Source organism: Carcharodon carcharias, chromosome 8, assembly GCF_017639515.1.
Source record: "Carcharodon carcharias isolate sCarCar2 chromosome 8, sCarCar2.pri, whole genome shotgun sequence".
Taxonomy (NCBI): Eukaryota; Metazoa; Chordata; class Chondrichthyes; order Lamniformes; family Lamnidae; genus Carcharodon; species Carcharodon carcharias.
Genome location: NC_054474.1, coordinates 150,359,620 through 150,383,934, shown reverse-complemented (window position 1 = coordinate 150,383,934; position 24,315 = coordinate 150,359,620). Strand labels below are relative to the sequence as shown.

The 24,315-nt window shown below is 41.1% G+C and overlaps 1 protein-coding gene across 7 annotated transcripts in view; it reads left to right on the top strand.

Moving 5' to 3' along the window:
- Positions 1-24,315, top strand: part of sptan1 (spectrin alpha, non-erythrocytic 1) — a 114,945-nt gene that overhangs the window by 80,378 nt on the left and 10,252 nt on the right. For 4 of the 7 annotated variants that reach the window (XM_041193014.1, XM_041193015.1, XM_041193016.1 and 1 more), the window contains 14 exons: positions 62-199; positions 2,147-2,251; positions 5,422-5,630; positions 5,844-5,964; positions 7,034-7,155; positions 8,340-8,472; positions 9,927-10,025; positions 12,155-12,314; positions 15,163-15,239; positions 17,801-18,010; positions 18,547-18,843; positions 19,836-19,948; positions 21,304-21,321; positions 22,614-22,676. In XM_041193014.1, the coding sequence (XP_041048948.1) occupies positions 62-199; positions 2,147-2,251; positions 5,422-5,630; positions 5,844-5,964; positions 7,034-7,155; positions 8,340-8,472; positions 9,927-10,025; positions 12,155-12,314; positions 15,163-15,239; positions 17,801-18,010; positions 18,547-18,843; positions 19,836-19,948; positions 21,304-21,321; positions 22,614-22,676 (1,865 nt within the window). The remainder of the gene's footprint in view (positions 1-61; positions 200-2,146; positions 2,252-5,421; positions 5,631-5,843; positions 5,965-7,033; positions 7,156-8,339; positions 8,473-9,926; positions 10,026-12,154; positions 12,315-15,162; positions 15,240-17,800; positions 18,011-18,546; positions 18,844-19,835; positions 19,949-21,303; positions 21,322-22,613; positions 22,677-24,315) is intronic. The other 3 variants (XM_041193018.1, XM_041193017.1, XM_041193019.1) reach the window with 2 other exon arrangements.

Here is a 24,315-nt window from a genome sequence, read left to right as displayed (position 1 = left end):
CATTAACTTGCATGATTTCTTTGATTGACTTATCCTGGTTCAATGTCTTCCTCTCTGACAGGCTCGCTTGGGAACGTTGGCTGACCAATGGGAGTATTTAGTGCAGAAATCAGCAGAAAAGAGTCAGAAACTGAAAGAGGCCAATAAACAACAAAATTTCAACACTGGAATCAAAGACTTTGATTTCTGGCTGTCAGAGGTAAGTGAATTTACACTGTATTATTCACATTTTTAAAGGAACTGGGTTTTCGCCCTGTATGGAGAACTTCATTTCATGGGCTTTGCTATCTTGCAAATTACTAACTGTCAGTTGAATTCTGCGTACAAAGTATATTTGTATATGAATCAGAAGATTACAGATCTGCCCAGGAATGGAAAATCAAGACAAAAAATGATTTGTAGTGAAATCCAGAGTACACACTTGACCAGTTTAGAAATTACTCCAGTATTAGAGTAGATCAGTATAATACAACTTCTACACAGGATCTTGCATTAATCTTGTGATGGCAAAGCATCTGCATGCCATCCCCACCCACAGTAACATGTTATGCAGTATCATTTTTGAGGCGATTTGGCACCTTTTTTGATAAAAATGGCCATTTTTTAAAAATATACCTTCATGGGATGTGTGCGTTGCTGGCTAGGCCAGCATTTATTGCCCATCTCTAATTGCCCTTGAGAAAATGATGATGCACTGCCTTCTTGAACCACCCAGTCCATGTGTTGAAGGACCCTGTTACAGGATTTTGACCCAGCGATAGCAAAAGAACAGTGATATATTTCCAATTCAGGATGGTGTGTGACTTGGAGGGCAACTTGCAGGTGGTGATGTTCCCATGCATCTGCTGCCCTTGTCCTTCTAGGTGGTAAAGGTCACAGGTTTGGAAGGTGTTGTCGAAGGAGCCTTGGTGAGTTGTTGCAATGCATCTTGTAGATGGTACACACTGTTGCCACTGTGCATTGGTAGTGTAGGGAGTGAATGTTTATTATGGTGGATGGGGTGCCAATCAGACTGAGTGCTTTATCTTGGATGGTGTTGAGCTTCTCGAGTGTTGGAGCTGCGTTCATCTAGGTAAGTGGAGAGTATTTCATCACACTCCTGACATGTGCGCTGTAGATGGTGGACAGGCTTTGGGGAGTCAAGAGGTAAGTTACTCTGCAGAATTCCCACTGTTTGACCTGCTCTTGTAGCCACAGTATTTATATGGCTGGTCCAGTTCAGTTTCTGGTCAATGATGACCCCCCCAGGATGTTGATAGAGGAGGATTCGGTGATGGTAATGCCATTGAATGTCATGGGGAGATGGTCAGATTCTCCCTTGTTGAAGATGGTCATTGTCTGGCACTTGTGTGACATGAATGTTATTTGCCATTTATCAGCCCAAGCCTGAATTTTGTAAGGTGTCGCTGCATATGGACACGGACTGCCTCAGTATCTGAGGAGCCGCGAATAGTGCTACTGTTCTGTAGCATTCCACGAACATTCCCACTTCTGACTTTATGATGAAAGGAAAGTCATTGATGAAACAAGGTGGAATTTCAGCTTGTGTTTCCCCTACCCCTTTCAAACACTTTTATAAAAAATACATAACTGTATTCATAATACTTGATATGGTCTAAGTAAAAACCCTCTTGCAATGCTAATAATATTGCAACGTATACATTGTACTGTTGAAAATTTTTGTTTTGCATGGCAAGGTTGTATAAAGTTATGGTGAGTCCTTGGAGCAGTGGAATGCAGAGAAGGGAAAACTCAGCAACCTTACACCCCTGAGCTGAAAATTTGCAGCTAAAATGTTGTAGCACTATTAACATCTCATGTTGGAGTCAAGCTGGCATCTGCTTTGAGAGCAGTCTCACTGTGTCATTCCGTTTGTCCTCTATGTTGTAATTTTAAATTGAAAAACTGATTCTAATCATTTCATTACCATTATACAGATTTTTACACTGGGTTTTGTTGCTAAATGTTATTAGTTTTCAAGGGAGTGCTTTACTAACGTGTGAGTAGTATACTGTAGTTTAATTCTGAGGTCCCAATTGTTTAACTTTGCAATACCTTTAACAAGCATCTGTTCTATCAGAACTTGTCAATAATAGCCTCGTACCTGTGATTTGATATTTAAGTCAGATTCTGATTTCTTTGTAAGGTGGAAGCTCTGCTGGCCTCTGAAGACTACGGGAAGGACCTGGCGTCTGTGAATAACCTACTGAAGAAGCACCAGCTTCTTGAAGCAGATATTAATGCTCATGAGGTAATGAAGTGTTTGTTAAAAGTCTGTAATTGCAGATAAGAGAAACAGGTATGTTGCCATGGGGACTGGTTTTGAGAGAAGAGCCACAGCGGTTAAACTGTTCATAGATCATTTGGGTTTTTGGCCATCAGGGATTATACCAGTATACATTTGTGCCTCAGAGGTATGCATCGCTTCCTGTAATGGATGGAAAAGCTTGTTGTAGCAGTGCATGTTTTACATTGTAATTATACATAAATTTGAAAAGAAATTATAAAATAATCCAGTCATTGATTTGCTTGCAGTTCATAGAATCATAGAATTATACAGCAAAGAAGGAGACCATTCAGAGAATCACAGAATCACACAATGCAGAAGAGGCCCTTTGGCCCATCGAGACTGCATCGATACGTGAGAAACACCTGACCTACCTACCTAATCCCATTTACCAGTGCTTGGCCCATAGCCTTGAATGTTATGACGTGCCAAGTGTTCACCCAGGTACTTTTTAAAGGATGTGAGGCAACCCACCTCCTCCACCCTCCCAGGCAGCACATTCCAGACCGTCACCAACCTCTGGGTAAAAAAGTTTTTCCTCACATCCCCCCCCCCCCCCCCCAAAACCTCCTGCCCCTCACCTTGAACTTGTCCCCTCATGACTGACCCTTCAACTAAGGGAACAGCTGCTCTCTATCCACCCTGTCCGTGCTCCTTATAATTTTGTACACCTCGATCAGGTCGCCCCTCAGTCTTCTCTGCTCCAATGAAAACAATCCAAGTCTATCCAATATCTCTTCATAACTTAAATGTTTCATCCCAGGTAATATCCTGGTGAATCTCCTCTGCACTCCCTCCAGTGCAATAACGTCCTTCCTATAATGTGGCAACCAGAACTACACACAGTACTCCAACTGTGGCCTCACCAAGGTTCTATACAACTCCAACATGATCTTCCTACTTTTGTAATCTATGCCTCGATTGATAAAGGCCAGTGTTCCATATGCCTTTTTCACCACCCGACTAACATGCCCCTCCGCCTTCAGAGACCTATGGACACACACGCCAAGGTCCCTTTGTTCCCCAGAACTTCCTAGTGTCATGCTGTTCATTGAATACTTCCTTGTCAAATTACTCCTTCCAAAGTGTATCACCTCACACTTTTCAGGGTTGAATTCCATCTGCCACTTAGCTGCCCATTTGACCATCCCATCTATATCTTCCTGTACCCCAAGACACTCAACCTCACTGTTAACCACCCGGTCAATCTTTGTGTCATCAGCAAACTTACTGATCCTACCCCCACATAGTCATCTAATGTCATTTATATAAATGATGATTAATAGGGGACCCAGCACAGATCCCTGTGGTACACCACTGGACACTGGCTTCCAGTCACTAAAGCAGCCTTCTGTCATCACCCTCTGTCTCCTACAACTAAGCCAATTTTGAATCCACCTTATCAAATTACTCTGTATCCCATGTGCATTTGCCTTCTTTATAAGCCTCCCATGTGGGACCTTGTCAAAGGCTTTGCTGAAATTCATAGAAACTACATCAACTGCACTACCCTCGTCTACACAGCTGGTCACCTCCTCAAAAGACTCAGTCAAATTTGTTAGGCATGACCTCCCTCTGACAAAGCCATGCTGACTATCCCTGATCAAACCTTGCCTCTCCAAGTGGAGATAAATTCTCTCCTTCAGAATTTCCTCTAGTCTCCCCACCACTGACATAAGACTCACTGGTCTGTAGTTCCCTGCCTTATCTCTACAATCCTCCTTAAATAGCGGAGCCACATTAGCTGTTCTCCAGTCCTCTGGCACCTCTTCCGTGGCCAGAGAGGAATTAAAAATTTGGGTCAGAGTCCCTGTGACCTCCTCCCTTGCCTCCCTCAGCAGTCTGGGACACAAATCATCTGGACCTGGAGATTTGTCCACTTTTAAGCCTGCCAACACCTCCAAAACCTTGTCACTCCCTATATCAATTTGCTCAAGATTCAGCCCTTTGTGCTTGTGCTGACTCGTTTAAAGTGCTATTTAATCAATCCTATCCCATTGTCTTTTCACCATAGCCCTACAAAAATTTCCTCCTCTTCAAAGAAGTGCCTTTCAGGCTTTTTCAGTAGAGTACATTGCTTGTTACTGTTCTCACAAAGTTGATTGGAAAGAGTTGATGAAATGTACAAGACTTGGAACTTTTGTGAGCTCTGGATTCAAAACACCAGATTTGTAAATCACTGGGAAATCTCATCACTCGCATCCTCAGAGAGATCCTTGGTAATGTGACATTCCTAAAAGATACACCTGTGTTTTAACACATCATGGCCCAAAAACAACTGCTTCAATATTCCGTCAGTTGCTCAAATAATTGAGAACATGGGAACAGGAGGAAACCATTCAGCCCTTCAGACCTATTCCACTATTCAGTCAAATCATGGCTGGTCTGTAACTTAACTCCATCAAACACCTTGTCCCATAACTCTTAATACCCTTGATTATCAAAAATCTATCTATCTCAGTTTTGAAATTTACCATTGACCCTCAACCTTGAGCTTTTTTGAGGAAGAGAATTCCAGATTTCCACTAACCTCTATGTGAAGAAATGTTTCCTGTTATCACCCTTGAATGGCCTAGTTCTAATTTTAAGTTTATGCACCCTTGTTCTGTGCTTCCCCTGTTCCCCACCCCAGTCCCGGTCCCTCTAGTCCCACTGGAGGAAGCGGTTTCTCTCTATCTACCTTGCCGACTCTTTCAATCATGAAGACCACAATAAGGTCACCCCTTAATCTTCTATACTGAAATGAATACAAGCCTAGCTTGTGCAACCTGTCTTCATAATTTAACCCTTTTAGCCTTTGTAACGTTCTGGTTTATCTGCTGTATCCCCTCCAAGGCCAATATAACATTCCTCATGGCTTATAACCAAAGCTTTCTATAACTGTGACATAACTCCCATCCTGTTGTATTCCAGCTCCCATGAGGTTGTTAGCATTTTTCATTATAAACTCCAAAGCATTTCATGCACAAAAGATAATGTTTAGTGTGCCCACATGCATGAATACATACCATCTTATTAAAGACCTAATTGAGGCAAGAAGTGCAGCTCTCATTCTGACCTACTTACTTTATTACAGAACTGAATTGCAGTGGTAATTTCTTTCTGAATTGGTTCATTAATTGACTGTATTTCAGGACCGTCTGAAAGACTTGAATGGCCAGGCCGATAGTCTTATGTCCAGCGATGCCTTCGATACCACCCAGGTGAAGGACAAGCGTAATGCAGTGAATGGCCGGTTTCAGAAAATTAAAAACATGGCTACTGCTCGCCGTGCTAAACTGAATGAATCTCATAGACTTCACCAATTCTTCCGTGATTTGGATGATGAGGAATCCTGGATAAAGTGAGTTGGGAGAGCATATGAACATTTGGAAAAGCTGGTTTGTAAAAGTTGCAGTATTGTGTTAAGTCGGTATTAATGAAATGTGTTTGTGCTAACTTGGTATTAATCAAATGGGGAGTTGAATCTGGAATCCTACGCTTGTTAGCTGGGATCCAGTTATATCCAGTATTATGTAAAGTTGACGTGGGAATGATGCTTCTCTTATTTGAACAGAGAGAAAAAGTTGCTTGTGAGTTCTGAAGATTATGGCCGGGATTTGACTGGAGTGCAGAACTTGAGGAAGAAGCACAAGCGTCTGGAAGCAGAGCTGGCTGCACATGACCCAGCTATCCAGGTTCGAGATGTCTGATGTCCTTGTACATATTTCCAAAAACTTCATCCAAAAGGACCTGGTTTGATAATAAGTAATGTAGCGTGTCTACTGTACCAAACCACAGATTGGGGGCTGGATTTACACCAGTAATGGCCGTTTACCCATTTCCTAACCTAAGCCATGTAGACAGTAGGCCATGTTCAGTTAGAGTCTCTTACACTGGAAGTTACTTTGGCCCATTGTATGGCTATCTGCCAAAGTGGCCTGGAATAGAATGTGGGAACCTAGGCACATCTGCTGTCAGGTTTTGATTTCAACAAGGCCCCTGTGGATTGGGATGAGCCTTCAAGAGATGTAGCAAGTCTGAACTCAATTGTTTGAGGGGAGCAGAGCCTTTATTTGGTGGTATGTCTTTAAAAGAGAAACGTCTCAAACCACTGTGTAAACAGAGATGGAATAAGGGTGGTGATGAACATTTTTAGGCAAGTCAGAAAGTTTGGATCTCACAGTGATGGTAAAACGGAGACCTAAAAGTAAAGCAGTTTCTTACAAGGCATTGACAGGCCTCTCATTTTTGTCTCAGAACCTTCAAAAGCACATAGTCCTGGGATACATGTCAAAGCAGGCATTTACAAAGTGTATTTTTATAAATTATGAATTGAAATACATCTTGATGTAACATTACAAAATCTTGTGTTTGTTTTATATTTCCTGGAATAAACCAAACTATATAATGGCTTGTTGCTGTAGTCCATACCAACTAGAAACTGGATTGAGACTGTTCAAGCTCAATTCACAGTAGATCTGTTTTAAGACAAATGTTCCAAAGTAGGATTATCAGTGTTTTTTTTTGTTTGTTTGTTTGAGGATGTTGAGGAGGACATTATTAATACAAATATACAAATATTAATAGTTTGTTCTTTGTGTAAAATTCAGCAAAGTGAAAACAGTTAAATAAGCTGTGTAGAAAGTAAGCAATTAAAACTTGAACAGATGGGTAATCTGGAATTGACAGTTCATCCTTGGTTGGAACTAGTTTCTCATTGTTTAAAGGAGATGCTCATGGTTGATACTTTTTTTTTAACAACAGTCTGTACTGGAGACCGGAAAGAAGCTGTCTGATGATAATACCATTGGCAAGGAAGAAATTCAGCAGCGACTGTCCCAATTTGTGGCACACTGGAAGGAACTGAAGGAACTTGCTGCTGCTCGGTTAGTCCAGCTTATCCAACAGGGCTTTGAAGGCTGAGGTTTTGCTAAATTGTAGTGTTACTATTGGCGGGGAAAGATATCTAAAATGCTGAAATCACACAGCAGGTTGGCCAACATCTGTGGGAGGAACCAACGGATCATTGTTTCAGGCCAGGTCTTTTGTCAGACAAAGAAAGAAATAATATTTCTGGAGTGCCTTTCACAACCATGGGACCTTCCAAAGCACAATACAGGCAATTAACTACTTTTTGAAGTGTAACCACTATTGTAAAGTAGGAAAATAGAATTGAAATGAAAAATGAGCATGAGATGAGAAGAAATAGCCAATTAGATAGGCCAAACACAGAATAAGTATTAACTGAGTGACTTGTAACCCTTAAGAGAAAAGCAGGAAATTATTAAATGTATAGATCTGTCTTAGACAGTAGTAGGAAACATTGAAACATAAAAAAGACTCTACAAAATTAGCAACTCCATTAAGGACTGCCAATTGGGTTTCTGTGCTGGGAGAAAGGGGACTGATGCACACTGTGCATGCATCACCTTTTTCTCTTTGACAGACATGGGACTCCATTATGCATACTTAAACATTAAAATACAAGCAAAATACTGTGGATGCTGGAAATCGGAAATAAAAACAGAAAATGCTGGAAAAACTCAGCAGGTCTGCAGCATCTGTGGAGAGAGAAACAGAGTTAACATTTAGAGTCCGTGTGACTCTTCAGAGCATATTTAAACTGCCTTCCACCTGGGCATCCATTTAAAGTACTGCAAACTGATTCGGGTCACTCAGGCAAATGGTTGCACAAGGTTCCCAACACCACCGCCACCCCCTTCCAACCAAATTCTCACTTGGGATGGTTTCTAACTACCCGAGGGTCTGCAGTACAACTCCTGATTCTTCAGTCTGCATTCCCTTCATGCATGTCTTCACTTTGAAAGATTTAAAGAACTTGCATTTCTAAAGTACTCATCACAACCTCAGGAGTTTACAACCAATGATGTGTAGTCACTGTTGTAAGGTGGGAAGCATAGCAGCCAGTAAGTGCTGAGCACACTCCTAAAACAGCAGTATGATAATGACCGAATCATCTGTTTGACATATGATTCAGAGAATTGAGTGCGGGATTGGTTACCTTACCCTGTAGAAATTAGCAGGTATGTTAATTTGTGTCGTGTTGCAGAGGACAGCGTTTGGAGGAATCCTTAGAGTACCAGCAGTTTGTGGCAAACGTTGAGGAAGAGGAGGCCTGGATCAATGAGAAACTGAACCTGGTGGCGAGTGAGGATTATGGCGACACACTTGCTGCAGTGCAGGTCAGTGTCTTTGGTTTATAAAAGACAGTGATGGGCAAAATGAAAACCAGCATGTCAATTTCCTCAGCCACTGAGCATCTAATTTGGATTTTAAGCTGAGCTGTTTCCATACTGTCGGCTTGGCTAGGGGCGTGGCAAGTTCTGGAGTATAAGCCTTCAGTACTATTGCCGGAATATTGTCAGGGTCCATAGCCAGTAGTCCAGTATCATAATAGTCGTTGGATATGAGGCCTTTACTGGTCAACTAATGTGTTTCTTATGACAACAATCCTAAGCATGTGCAATTAAATAATACATCTGCAACTTGGGGATTCCCAGAAGGTATTATTACATCAGGATCACTTCAATGTGCTAAAGATTAACAGATGATGCATTTTAAAGTCTGTATTTCATTGGCTTCCTATTTCAGGTGTTCATTTGCAATTTTATAAGTAAGAAAGTAGGTAATAGAGCAGAGCATAGGAACATATCTACCTTTTCTTAAGATCTCTCCCTGTCAGCATGACCAGTAGCAGGAATTTATGTCACTTTGCTTCTGGCACAGTTGGAGCACCGATATGATGCAGCATCTGGTCGTGTTGTGTCATACTTTCTACTTGATGATGCTTGCTGCCAGACACCATTCTTTGGCTCTGAAGAAAGACGGACTTGCATTCTGATTGCTTATCTCAAACATCCTTAAGTACTTTGCATACAATTAATCACTTTTTGAAGTGTAGTCATTGTTACATAGATAAATACGAATAGTGGTATAATAGCTTTATCATTCACTAAATCAAAGGGTCTCTGTTTAATCCGAAGAAGGACTTCTGACACTGTAGCACTACCTCTGTGCTCCACCCCAAAGTGTCAGTTTAGATTTTATCATCAGGATGGGACTTCACATAACTTTCTGAATTAGAGGTGAGAATTCATCCAGATGAGTTAAGCTGACAAGCATACACACATTTTGTATGAGTATGGAAGCCCTGGACAACTTCTATCCTCGAATTGGGGTGTTATAGATGGTGTGGTGGAGCCAGACTAGGCATGGATGTGGAGTGTCTGTCCTGATTTCCTTCCCCCACCACCACCCCACCCCCCAAAACCATCCCCAAGTCTTTGCTGTTTCTCTGGAATGATTTTCTTTGGAAATGGGCATGTAAGAGAATAGGTGAAATTCAATTAATATCACTTCTTTCTGATACTTTTTGACTTGGGGCTTAATTTTGACTTTGTGTGATGCGGTGAAAAACGGATGATGTTGGATCAGCCACCCACTGTAAATTTCCATTAAAGTCAAAATGGACTTGCCTGTGTTTATCCTGTTGAATATGTTTCTTATTGTAGCGTGATTCAATCTTTTAAAAAAACGTTTAACAATAAGAAGATAAGTAGAGGAAATAAAGCACCTAATTGACTGTAATGTTTGTCTTTGAAATAAACTGAAATAGGTCTCGTTTTACTTTCTGCAGGGATTGCTGAAAAAGCATGAAGCATTTGAAACTGATTTCACGGTTCACCGCGATCGAGTACATGATGTTTGCACTAATGGAGAGGAACTGATAAAGAAGGTGAGAGTTTTTTTAAAAATATTGGTTTGTATGTTCTTGCCATTATTTTCAGTGGTTGCCTAGTGTGCTATAATGCAAAGTCATTGTTAACAAAGCATTTTTAATTTTTGGAACTTCAAACCATTTCTCTCTAAAGACTTTCCTCTCCATTTCTGCCCAAAGATTAGGCCAACTAGATCTTCTATGCTGAAAGGGCCCATGTTGAGTTTTCCTCTTTCCATCCCCTGCTCCCCACCACTTTTAATTAACATCTTGCACAAGCGTAGCATCTTTAACATTGTGGCCTAGTTGAGAACTGACTAAACTATTGGGGGTGATTGACTGATTTGAGAGATCGGTAGCGTTTTGACTCAAACCGAAACCCGGAATGTGAATTAAGTACCTTAGCACTAAACATCCTGTTATAAATGTTCAAAACGTTTTGCTGAGTCTTCCCGAAAAAAGTAATGGTAGGTGACCAGACTTCTCTTTATATACAAACAAAATGCTGTGAATACTTTTAAACTTAATAGAACTTTTCTCCAATGTTAATATAATTCCTGTTTATAAAACGCAATGTTTTGGGGTATTTCCGCAGTTACTTGCTGAACCTTTTCAGTAAGGAACTGAACCATGTCGTGGGTTCGATTTCCAGTTTGTGCTGATTTTGCTATTCTTGGGCAGAGTTGCAGTAACAAACCTACTGCAATGGGAGAATCCACGAGGACAGCAGTATTTCACAAAGAAAACCTTCTGCCATTTTAGGGCAATAAAGGTTAGGTCAACAGCTGTGGTCTTGCCAGTATCATCCACATCCCATTAACATTAGCATCCCATTTTAAAAGATTTGGGGCAGCACATATGGTCTTAGGTTGTGAAAGTGGAAAACTTCCTGGATTCCTTTTTGTTGCTGTCAGTGATCCGTTTTGGAAATGTGTGCATGGACACTGGACTAGAATAGCATCAGCTGTGCAGCCCTCCATCTTTAAATAGCTGTTGTGACACTCGCATTTTACTGTTCAGACGAACACACGGTTCCTTCAGAAGGGTAGCAGAAAGTAAGTATTGCCTGTGGAATTGTACACCAGCTAGGTGTCAGCAGCAAGGAGGGGAGGAACGTGGCAAGGGGAAACAAGTGATTTAATAATTGGCCAAAGTAGATGGTGTAATCTAAAATTATACAAACAGGAGAAGGCCCATTCAATTCATGAGTCTGTTCTGCCTTTCAATCAGATCATGGCTAATCCATACCTCAGTTCCATTTACCCACGGTACACTTGCCTAATAATGTTTTTAAAAAAACCTGTCCAACTCAATCTAGAAAAGTTGCAATTCTTCTCTTGCACCTACTGCCTTTTGAGGCAAGAGTTTCATTACCATCTGCATGAAAAAGTGCTGTTTGATTTGAGTTTCTTGAAACAAATGTTTATTTAATGTTATATTAATTGATATTCACCTTTTAAAATCTGACCAATAGAACAGGTGAATGCGTGAACTATTGCTTCTCTTTTTCCCCATTCCACTCTTGAAGGCATTGACCACTTGCTGTAGTACAGTTCCATGGGTGCCACTTGCCCTCTGGTAATACCTCTGCCCCAGTGCCCATTGTTATGTGCAAGCCTTCTCTGAGCATGTTGCTAGGTGACAGAGCTAGATTGTGTCCTCACACAACACCTGCACAGACTTTCGGCAGTGGTTGCTGAATGGCAGTCTGGCGTGAGAACCCTGAGAGCCTTAACCCATGGTACCCCAGAGGCATGAGGTTAATTGTGCTCTCAAAAATTACAGACTAGGGACTGAACCTTGGATTCTGAGTCTGTAAGGCTTATAAACTGAGCCATTCAATAATTAATTTCAATACAAATGATCTTTTTCCCTCTTTTTATTCCTCCCTCCCCCTTCCCTGCATTGTTGCATTAAATATTTCTAAATTCCAAGATTGATTTGGATGCTGTTTAAACTGTGACCAGGATTACCAAATATTTCAGTGCTTCCCTTAAAGTACTAACAAGGCACAAGTTAGAAAGTCTTTACCAATATGTTAAAATTGTTACTGCTCCTGAGATTGCCTAATATTAGAGCTTATAAACCTTGTGCATAAGTGTATGTACTGCAAAGCAATAACATGTACTGTTCAATATTACCTACAGAACAATCACTATGTGGAGAATATTGCTGCAAAGATGAAGGGATTGCGAGCGAAAGTGACAGAGTTGGAGAAGGCGGCTGCTCAGAGGAAGGCGAAGCTGGATGAGAACTCTGCATTCTTGCAGTTTAACTGGAAGGCAGATGTAGTTGAGTCGTGGATTGGTATGTTTCTGGGCAGTCCTGAGTTAGTAGACCATCAAAAGCCTGCTTTGGGGCTGAGCTCTTGATTAATTTAACCAATGTCAAGTGGAAATAATGAGCATATCTTGAACAATATGCATAAATTGGCGCTTGGTAGTACAGTACACGAGTATTGCTGAAAAAAGACACATGCTATCGAAGCTTTTCGACTTGTACTCATCAGGACAATTTGCAAAAATACCAAATTGTAAAGGGAACAACAATTTATGTTGCATGAGAAGAGAACACTGATTGGCAAGTGGACTCTGGTAGAGGTGTTGCCATGGAGAATGCACCAGTTAACTCACAACTGACAATTAACTGCTTAGCTTTGTTTAAATTCCAGCCAGGCAGGTTGACTCTGGTCAAGGCATTACCTTGGGGAATGAACCAGGGAATGGTTGTCACTTAAACAAAATATTCTCCATGGCAACACCTTTACCAATCAGAGTCCACTTGCTACTTCTCATGCTGTGTAGATTGTTGTTGCCTTTACAATTTGGTATTCTTGCAAATTATCCTGATGAGTACAAGTTCAAAAGCCTCAACAGCATGTGTCTTTTTTCAGAAATACATAAATTGCTAGGAACTATATTGTTCCTGGCAATGCTTAACCATCCATGTTCAATTTGAACATTTTTTTGTTTGGGATGTTTTACGATGTTAAAGGTGTTACATAAATGTAAGTTGTGTTATTTGTACTATGACATTAAAATTAGAGCTATGTTAATCATCTCTAATGTAATCATTTTTAAATGTATTTAATTTCCAAAAGATGAACTTGCATTTATATAGTTCCTTTGACGTTCTCGGGAAATCCCAAAGAGGTTCACAAACAATATTGTCACTGTTATGTAGGCAGATGTGACGGTCAATTTATATGCAGCAAGGGATAAATGACCAGCTAATCTGTTACTTTGTTGGTTGAGAGAGAAATTTTGGCCAGTTCCTTATTACGCCAACAGTGCAACAACATCTTTCAATTCACTTGAAAAGATATTGCACTTTTATGTAATGTGGTTAGGCAAAGGTATTAAGGGTTACAGAACCAAGGTGGGTACATGGAGTTAAGGTACAGGTCAGCCATGGTCTAACTGAATGATGGAACAGGCTCAAGGGACTGAAATAGGTCTTGAACCCATTATTTTGACTCCTCAGTGAGGTCTCCATTAAATAAATCACACTAACACTGACAGAGTCCTTGTGCTTTGATCCCCTGAGATAGCACTTAACCTCTGAATAGACAGTCCACCAAAATCAGGAACTTACTGCATGATAAATTAGGGTGTGTTCTCTCACTATTGTAGTTGCTGGGCAAATAGAAATGTCAAGTGACATTTATGGCACTTGACTCTTATTTACAAGATTTGATAAAATAACGACTGGTATTTAATTGACTTGAGAATGGTTTTATTGAAATATTAGTTCATTCAGCCTGATGGTATCTACTCAATCAAAGCAAAGATACCAATGTCCTGTTTGTGCTGAGTCAGTAAGTCTGTTGTCCCCTGAAATCAATGATCACAGGTCTAGTAGGACCACTTTAATTTGCAGAGAATCTGGGGTTTTAATTTAGCTTGGGACCCAGAACACGCAATTTGAAATAAGGACAAAATTGCAGCAAAATGTTATCCAGAACAAACAAACCTGTAAATATGGTGGTATATTCAATTTGTTAAAAAAACAAGTTTCATTTTTCTTGTCGCTGTGCACCAGACCCTGTTGCTTTCCTTTCTTTCCTGGGGTCAGGCCTTCTTACTAGAATATGGTTTCTTTAAGAGTCACCAGCTCCAAGATGCCTTACCCAAGTTCTCATTTCTCATATCCAAGACTGGGAAGTCAATCCCAATAAGCTGCAGGAGCATTGAGCTTGATCCTATATTTGTCTGACATTCGCACATATAGAATTCCAACAAAGGTGGCGACCAAAAGTTGGATCCCTGAGACATTGCTTCTTCCCCAGCCTGAGGAGTAATCTTCCTTCTGCTACTCTGACTAAAGAAGGAACCGGGGCAAGAATTTTATGTCCCGCAGGCAGGCACGTGTCTGACCTGAACTGGCGTAAAATCGTGCGAGATGACATTGAGCGAGCATCCCGACATCATCAAGCACTCATGCGATATTTCACTCAGTGGGTGTGTGCAAAAGTCGGAAGAGCGCCTGCCGACAATTAAGTGGGCAATTAAGCTTCTTAACGGCCCAATTGTAAGCGATTTTTTTTTTTTCATGGCCCATCCAATCTTCCAGTTGGCGGACAGGCCAATCAGCCAGGCGGGCTTCACATTTTTGATGAAACCTCATCCAAGGGCGGGATGAAATCTCCATTAGGATTTAAAATAAAAAGAAATATCTGGGGACTTTTTTTTATGAGATATGCTTTCAGGTGATTGTGCTGCATGGACATTTTTGCAGCTTTGTTGTACTTTTATTATTTGGAGGTCTGCAGCTCCTGCTGTCTGCCTTCAGGGAGCTCAGTGGAAGTGCTCACCAGCACCCACCCCCACCAGCAGTGCAGAGCTTTTCTCAGGGCAGCCAGCGTGAAATCATGGTTGGGGCCAGTTTCCTGTCCACCTGACGAGTGCAAAATTCAGGCCCTGTATCTTGGTTGACCAGTGTTGTTTAGTAGCAGGTAGATTTTAAGGAGTATCTTAAAGAAGAGAATGGTAGGGAGGTTTAGGGAGAGAATTCCAGAGCCTAGGACTAAGACAGCCAAAGGCACGGTCACCATTGTTGGAGTGGCAGAAAATGGAATGCTGTAAGCACTTGATGGTGAGAAATGGTTTACAGGTCTTCAGCCATAAATGTGATTTTCATTCTCCCTCTCCCTTAGGTGAGAAAGAGAACAGTCTGAAGACAGATGACTATGGGCGTGATCTCTCCTCCGTACAAACATTGCTCACAAAACAGGTAACTAGCTTCCTGCACTGAAGTTACTTTCAGTCAGATTTGTTACAACGATTCCTTGCAACCAGTTTACGATGCTTTATTTGAACTTTGAATTACGACCACAACTTGCATCCACATGGGGTTCTTCTGGTTCCAGAGCACTTAACGGTGGGGGGGCAACAGGAAGCCAAGAAGATGGGAAAAATAGGATTAGAGAGGGACAACCAAAAGAGAGGTTTGTATCTTTAAAAAAAAGCTTTTGAAGGGAGGGAAGTCGTAAGAAAGACAGTTGAAAATTTGCCTCTTGCTAGTTTGAACTTCTGACCTCATCCTTTTTTTTATGTTAACTTGAAATAACCTGTCCTTTCTATACTTCTTACAATTTTGTATCCCTCTATAAGATCATCTTTCAGATATTTCCATTGTAAGCTGAAAAGCTTAAGCTCCTGCAGTCTTTCCTCAACCTCAGCTTCTTCACAAGAGATCAGGTTTGTGGCTCTTCAGTCGTAAATTTCAAAAGGCAGTTAGATAAACACTGTAGGGGAGAATATTTGGAGGGCTGCAGCGAAAGAGCAGGGAGATAGGATTAGTCGGACAACTTTACCAAAGAGCCAGAACAAGTACAGTGGGCCAGATGTTCCTGTCCTGAGCTGTATGCTTTTATGATATTCTGTATACCTTTGACACTTGAGCATTTCCCTGTGTCTCCTTGTCCTGAAATGGGCACAATGCTCAATGTGTACTCTGACTATAAATTGTTTAAGTACAGTCTGAATTTGGAATATGGGCCCAATCTGAGTGATTACAGACTGCTTGGTACAGGTCTGACCTGTATGCAAATTCATCTTTAAAATCTCCCTCACCAAACTCCATACTTAAGCAGTTGCTAAAATTGTAAATTAGGATGACACATGGCAAATCACGATAAAACTAGTTAGCGTCTTTCCTTGTTTTTTTAGTGAATTGGGATGCCACTAACCACATACACGTAACAAGGGATTTGTGCTAATTAGGTGAAAGTTCAATATTAGCCATCAAATTTGTAATCCGCTCCAATCCTAGTCAACAATGTGAAGTAACAAGACATACACGGGCACCTGTTCATGAGACCATAAGACATAGGAGCAGAAATTAGGCCATTCGGCCCATAGAGTCTGTTCCGCTATTCAATCATGGCCGATAAGTTTCTCAACCCCATTCTCCCGACTTCTCCAGGTAAGCTTTGATCCCCTTAGCAATCAAGAACCTATCTATCTCGGTCTTAAATACACTCAATGACCTGGCCTCCACAGCCTTCTGTGGCAATGAATTCCATAGATTCACCACTCTCTGGCTAAAGAGGCTTCTCCTCATCTCTGTCCTAAAAGGTCTTCCCTTTACTCTGAGGCTGTGCCCTCGGGTCCTAGTCTCTCCTACTAATGGAAACATCTTCCCCACATCCACTCTATCCAGGCCTTTCAGTATTCTGTATGTTTCAATCAGATCCCCCCCCCCATCCTTCTAAATTCCATCAAGTATAGACCAAGAGTCTTCAAACGTTCCTCATATGTTAAGCTGTTTGAACTCCTGTGTTGATGTGTAGTAAATGAGTTGGTGTGCTTTATTTAAAAACCGAAATAGTGCTTTCAAATTGCAATAAAGATGTAAAAAATCAAGAGGCATCAGATAGTGCTCCATTGAGTAATGGATAGAAAGATGAAACTGTGTGGGGAAGGAAATACAAACAACCATATATATATATTATTTATAATCTTTTTTTAAAAAAGCATTAACATAACACTTTTCACAACCTCAGATCTTCCCAAAGTGTTTCACAACCAATGAAGCACCATTTGAAGTGTGATCATTGTTGTAACTTAAGAAACGTGGCACTTTTGGCAGCCAAATTTCACACAGCAAGATCCTACAAACAGTAAAGAGATAAACAACCAAAGGGTCTGTTCTAATTGATGTTAGTTGGCTAGGATTCCAGAGAGAGCTTCCCTGCTCCTCTTCCAGTAGTGTCAAAGGATCTATTAGTGGACCTGAGAAGGCAGATGGTGCCTTGATTAAACTTCTCATCCGAAAGATGACACTCCCTCTTCACTGAACTAGTGTCAGCCTGGATTTTGTGTTTTGCTCTGGTGTGGGACTTGAACCCACAACCTCTGATTCAGATGAGAGTGCCACCCACTGAGCCTTGGCTGACACCATTATTCTAATTGAAGCTTTTTTTTCACGTTTTGTTTTAGAGCCTCCCATGCTTTCTATAGCAAGGGGACATGTTAGAAACTTGTTGCTATTCAGTGATTGGCCATGAAAATTGAGTGAGAGAAGCCTGGGAAAATCCTTTCTTTAAACATGTTGTTTCTTCTCCTTTCACCCCATCATCTCATTCCATTAATGCCATCCAGTAGCTTGGCTCAGTTTCGTTATCTCCCACACCATGTGAATAAAGATGTTAAACAAGATTCTGACACTGGATGAGTTGACTTCTCCCACAAATGTTGACAACACAACTTACACAGGGATTAAACTATCACCTTCTGCCTTAAATTTATTAGCAAATGGTAGAAATCAAATCTTTTGTTTTGTCTTCACAGGAAACATTTGATGCTGGACTGCAGGCTTTCCAACAGGAGGGGATCACTAATATTACAGCACTGAAGGACCAGTTACTGGCAGCAAAACACATTCAGTCCAAAGCCATCGAAGCCCGTCATGCTTCTTTGATGAAAAGGTGGAATCAGCTTTTGACCAATTCTGGTGAAAGGAAGAAGAAATTGCTTGAAGCACAGGAACATTTCAGAAAAGTAAGCAAATCTAAAATGAAATTTCTGCTTCTTAAGCAGTTGGTCCACTGTTGTAAATTTATTCTACTCTGAAATCAGAGCTCTGTGTGGTGTGTGTGTGATATACCACTGAAGAAATCTCAAACATTCACTTCCTCCACTACCGATGTGTCTGCAGTGAATACTATCTACACGATGCACTGCAGCAACATGCCAAGGTTTCTTCGCAGTACCTCTGAAACCCACATCTGCCACCATCTAGAAGGACAAGAGCAGCAGGCAAACTCCGCCACCCGCAAGTTCCCCTCCAAGTTACACCTCATCCTGAGTTGGAAATATATCGCTGTCCCTTAATTTTCACAGGTCCAAATCTTGGAACTGCACCCCACCCCCGCAGCAGCACTGATGGATACCTTCACCACATGGACTGCAATGGTTCAAAGAATGTTGGCTCACCATCATCTTCTCAAAGGCAGTAAATGCTGGCCATGTCAGCTTGCCAACATAGCATGTCTTATTTACTGCCATTATTGAATCTAGTTCATTCTTTCCCACAGCTTGAAGATCTCTTTTTGACCTTTGCTAAGAAAGCTTCAGCCTTTAACAGTTGGTTTGAGAATGCAGAGGAGGACCTCACAGACCCTGTGCGTTGCAACTCTCTGGAGGAGATCAAGGCCCTGCGTGAGGCTCATGAGGCTTTCCGGTCATCATTGAGCTCGGCTCAGACTGACTTTAACCAGCTGGCAGAGCTTGATCACCAGATTAAGAGTTATCGGATGTTCTCTAACCCCTACACCTGGTTCACCATGGAAGCCCTGGAGGAAACTTGGAGAAACTTACAGAAAATCATAAAGGTAAGAACTGTTCTTTAGAATATTTGAGTGAGTGGTTGCATAATAAGAAGTGACTGTTCCCTCATCTGTTGTTTCCTAATATTTATTCTCAACCTTTCATAGCTGAGAAGACTCATTCTGACCTCCCTTCAGCTTTCTGAATAGGCCAAATGGCCTACTCTTGCTCCTAATTTGTATGTTCAGCTAATACACCTTGGCAGCCACCAGCTGTGAAGCATGCAGGAGAGACCAGGGAGCATGGCTGGTTTGACACTTACTTCCCTTTTGGGGTGGTGTTAAGGCTCTTTCGCTGACTCATTATGGTGGAATGATGGTAGATAAGTGCTCATTGTATAGGGTACAGTTGGCACAAACCTGAACTGTACCACAGCACAGTCATCCCACAATGTAGAGCTATCCATTCGTAAATAAGCTTTCAGACATAAAATTCTCATTGATTATTTTTAGGAGTAACCCATTTTTTAGAAAGCCAAAGAAACAAGTAATTGCAAACAATTCTGCTGTTAAATTTGCTGTTGTATAGTTTCAGAAGTGTATTTTAAGGATTTTATAATACATTATGGGGTCAGCTGGACTATTCTAATAGTCACGTTTAGAATCTTTTTAAACTTCACCCTATCCATCCCATCTGTAATTTTCAGTAAATTGGGTCAAACGCCACCAGCCTCTTCTGAGCCTTTGTTGGCTCTCTAATCATCCCTGGTTTCTTCCAGTTAAATACTCATCCTGTCTGCACAATCCAGATTGGATTCACCAGGTTGTGCCACAGCTATTCATTAATTGCCCCTTTTAGGAGTGGGGGGGGGGGGGGGGGGGCACCAAAGATATTAAAACTGATGTATCGTCAGGACAGTAAAGGATGATGCAGTATGACCTGCTCGCAGCTTTGTATTTGTTAAGACTTTGAATGGTAAATCCTTGGGTCACGTATGCTGGTTAGTTTTCTCTGCTATAGCATTTTTATTAAAGCAATTTTATTGGTCATTTAACAGGAACGTGAGCTAGAATTGCAGAAGGAACAGAGACGCCAGGAAGAGAATGATAAATTACGTCAGGAATTTGCGCAACACGCAAACGCCTTCCACCAGTGGCTGCAGGAAACCAGGTGAGGCATCCCTAAAGTATAGTGTATGAAATTCCGAGTGATGAAGTCTGTGTATAATGTTCAAGACACTGGATGACCTTTGTGTTGTGTAATAAGGCTGTCTTTATTGGAATAATACTAGGACTCAAAGAAACTAAATGCTGAGGATAGGTTGCATAGACTAGGCTTGTATTACCTCGCGTATAAAAGAGAAACTATTTCCTCTGGTGAGGGGAGCCCAGAACAAGGGGACATAACCTTAACATTAGAGCTAGACCATTCAGGTGTGATGTCAAGAAATATTTCTTCACAAGGGGAGTGGTAAAAATCTGAAAAGCTCTCCCAGAATGCTGCTGAGGCTGGGTGTCAGTTGAAGATTTCAAAATTGAGATTGATTGATGCTTCTTGGGTAAGCATAATAAGGGTTATGGAACCGAGGTGGGTAGATGGAATTGTGGTACAGATCAGCCATGAATTAATTGAATGCCGATCAGGCTTGAGGGGCTGAATGGCCTCCTCTTGCTCTTATGTATGTAATCTGCAACCATTGGCTCATTTGTGGGCTTACACAATAAATGTTGGCAAGCTCTTAGACAGCATGACACAAGAGTGGAGTCTGATCTGGTCATTGCCTGCTGGACACACTGTTGTACTTCAAAGCAGGTAAAATGGGCTGGCAATCAGAAGCACAAACCCTGGCTGAACTCCCTCTAACTTTTTACTTGCTGAAGCCAATTATAGGAATCCATCATTGCCTTGGATGAATCCTGTTCTCAGTCAGGGAAAAAACAGGCTTACAATGTGGGGAGGCTTTCCTAGTGTATAATTCAACAATGGGTAATGCATTTATCCCTGAGCATAAGATCTTTTATTTTAAACTTTTTACTTTTAAACATTCCTGTTCACAAATAATTGAGAGATTTAGTTTGGTCATGATGAACCAGAAATTTCACCCAAGAGGTCGTGCAGTGCTTTGTCCCTTTGAAGTGCAAGTGTCTGTGCTAGCTCCATATGGAGCTGTCTACTCCTATCCTATTTCCCTGCTCTTAACCCTCAGCCTTTTCAGCATTTCTTTAATTTCTGTTGAATGTTGTGGTCAACTCAGCTTCATGAATGGTAATAATGCATTCCATATTTGAATGGTCTTTTGCAAGGAAAATATCCTTCCAGCCTCTAAAATGCTGTAACATTTTTATTAAATGTCTCTGTTCTATAATATAACTGTCATTTCTTTAAAGATGGTTACTGATGTTTATTGCATTTTGATGAATTTACAGTTGATGCTGATTAATGAATTTTGTTGTTTTCTCCTCTCCTTGCCCCATCTGGAATTTCCTCTCCTCTCCTGCTGCCTGATGCTTGGATGCTGTCTACAGGACATACCTACTGGATGGGTTAATATCGCTTTTTGTTTTGTACTTGCTGTGATTTTGTCTGCCTCTTTCTTGCTGCAGTCTTTTATTTGTCTCCTTTCTCTTAATTAATGGTGTGGGGTGGACTGGGCAATGTTTGACTGACCATCAGGTCTGAAGCATGTTGGTGAAAGTGAAATAAATAAATAAGAAAATTTGATTTGCAAGCAAACATTAGCTACTAAGTTAATAAATAGCTCTTTCCCACCATTTACAGCCATTGCTGATTTTAAAAAATACATTGGGAGGGAGGGGTTATTTTGCAAGAGATCACTAAAATACTAATTTCTTTCCAGAATCATGAATAAAATGCAATAATTGTTATAGGCTATGCATACCCACTGGGAGACACAAAAGCTACAAATCCTGCATTTAAAACTCATCTCACAGTCAGAACATGTAAACGGTCTCTTATGAGTGTGAACAAGTTGGTGTGTCACAATGTGGGATGACTGAGTGAAGTCCTTCCCCCACACAGGGCAGGTGAATGCCTCTCCTCAGTGCGAAGTCACTGGTTTGGAATGAAGGTAGAAAATTCTGAAAACACTCAGCAGGTTAGCCAGCATCTGGGGAGAGAGAAACAGAATTCATATTTCAGGTTGATGACCTTTCATCAGGACAGATTTTCAACCTGACATTTAACTCTGTTTCTCTCTCTACAGATGCTGGCTGACCTGAGTTATTTTTATAATTTTCTCTTCATGTGAGAGAATATTGAGTTCAGTCTTGGGAACTTAGCGGGCTAAAGTTTGCAAAACATTAGTCTTGTCCCATTTTGCCATCTCTTGGGTTAAAGAGTGGAGGATAGAAATTGGCGGTACTAAAGGTGGATTGGTTAAAGCCAAACCTTAGCGTATATTGCCTGAATATTTCCACAATCCTGCTTAACCCTTGGAAGTCTGACTCCAAGTGGCATGTTATTTCAATGAAAATTCCTGTGCCTGCTTAAGTACACTGTTCAGTAGGTAGTACATAAATTTAACTATGTACAAGAGTTAGAGCCAGCAGGCTGTGAAGCAGGGAGTGGGAGTATGGGCCCCCTAAGACAGTGATGAGTGAATGGAACTTGAGTAGGACAGGATGAAAATGAACATTAAAACATGTGGGTGTGCAGACTCTACAGACATACAGTGTTACTGTTTTTGGAGTCAAAGACTCGTGATTTTACAGCATGAGCATGCGAGAAGTTATATTTTAACATTGTCTTTAGTTCTGAGCTTGTTTTTTACATTTGTTTTCTTTCCTTTTCAACCTCATCTTCTTTTTCCTATTAGTATAGCGTATCGTCGTGTCATTCATGTGTATCAGTATGAAGTTGGGGATGATCTGGCTGGAAGGTTTTTCATTCTTTCCTACTGGTTTTTCTGTGTTTTTATAACACACTTGCTGTCTGAATGGGGCTTGACTCTGATACTAATATCACTGCTATAAGCTCAAAGCTTTTATAGTAAATTCTTCAAGGGATGGGGCATGCGTAAAAGAAATGGTGTGTGCTGCCATACTGTCCCTCCCAGCACTTTGGTAGCTGTAATGTTGCATGTGGTAACTGGTGGCAGTGGGTCCCAGTTGGCTTTTTGCCTTAGTATGAGGAATGATTGAACTTGGGATCTGTGTCATGGAGGCTTGGTGTGGGCATCCACATCTTTTTTTCTTACTCCTCCCCTGAAGACATTGACTCCTTCCTGGGCACCTCCAAACCTTGCCAGCTGGTCAATATGACCACCACGGTGTCGCTATGTTCTCTAGCCACTGGATGCATTGTATTCCAGAACTGTTCTGAGCTCGCCAAGCTTGCCTAAATGTGCAATGTGATTGGGAGTAGCTCCCTAAAATTCAGGAGCAGAAAGCCCAGATGATTTTTTTTTCTGCAACACTTCCCTAACAAAACTTAATGATGCTAAGACCAGCTTGGAGACCTAATGCCTCCCAGGCTGAGATTAGGTGAATTCAGCACAGAGCAGAGATTAAACCTGTACCTTGTGGTTCACTGCTCCTGAGCCCAGGGGAAAGCAACAGCTCTGGTTTCTGTAAATGGCTTAAAGCTTCTAGAGCCCAGATGGCATATGTATGAGCAGCAATCTCACCTCACATATGCCACCTGCCCCATGAGACTTAATTTGATTCAAGGTTTGTTCTTCCAGACTGTTTATTCACTGCTAGAGACTGAGGGCAGATTTTTAAAAGTCCCACTGGAGATTTGAGACCAATTCGGCACTCTCTGGAATTGATTTCCTTCTGTGCCTTTCTGATGCAAAGCTTAATTCCGATCATTCTGCTCTAAACCTGGAATGGTGATATCCCTCTTCGCAGTTGAGCTTCAAGATGTTTAACATACTTGGCAGCTGTTACTTAAAAGTATTGAATTTAAGCTTTAAAAATACAATTTTAAATGTGTTATTAAAAAAAATTGGTTCACTTATTCTCACGGTCTAAACATGAATCCCCTTGCTAGCAGACACTTGTACTGTTGTATCTTATGTCCATTGTTCCACACACAGCCTGCAGGTAAAATTTCCTGTGACAATAAATCCAGCTCACTCTCAACTTAACAAATCCAAATGCATATCTGTTGATTCTTGGATATCTGAGCAATCCCTTTGCCTGAACGGAACACTTAAGAGACAGAGTCTTGTGGACAGCCAGGCAGGCCCCTTGACTAAAGAATTCAAGATGTCAGTCTTGAATGATGACTGCACTGAGATATTCTATTTTTGTGAAGTGGTTTTTCCATTCTGGATGGATATGATGGTCATCCCACATTGGTTACTCTTAAGTTACATTGTTAACACAGTGTCCTTGATTACCTTGGGGCTGGTTCACACTGGTTTTCAACAAGTAGCATGACATCATCAGTGAAGAGGTGAACAACTTAGCTTTGCATTCAGTGGAACAGTTTATATTCCGCCTTAGTTTTAATTTTGAACTGAAAGGATGACACTAGAAGATTTCACGTTTTAAGAAGTTTGCTGTAACAGA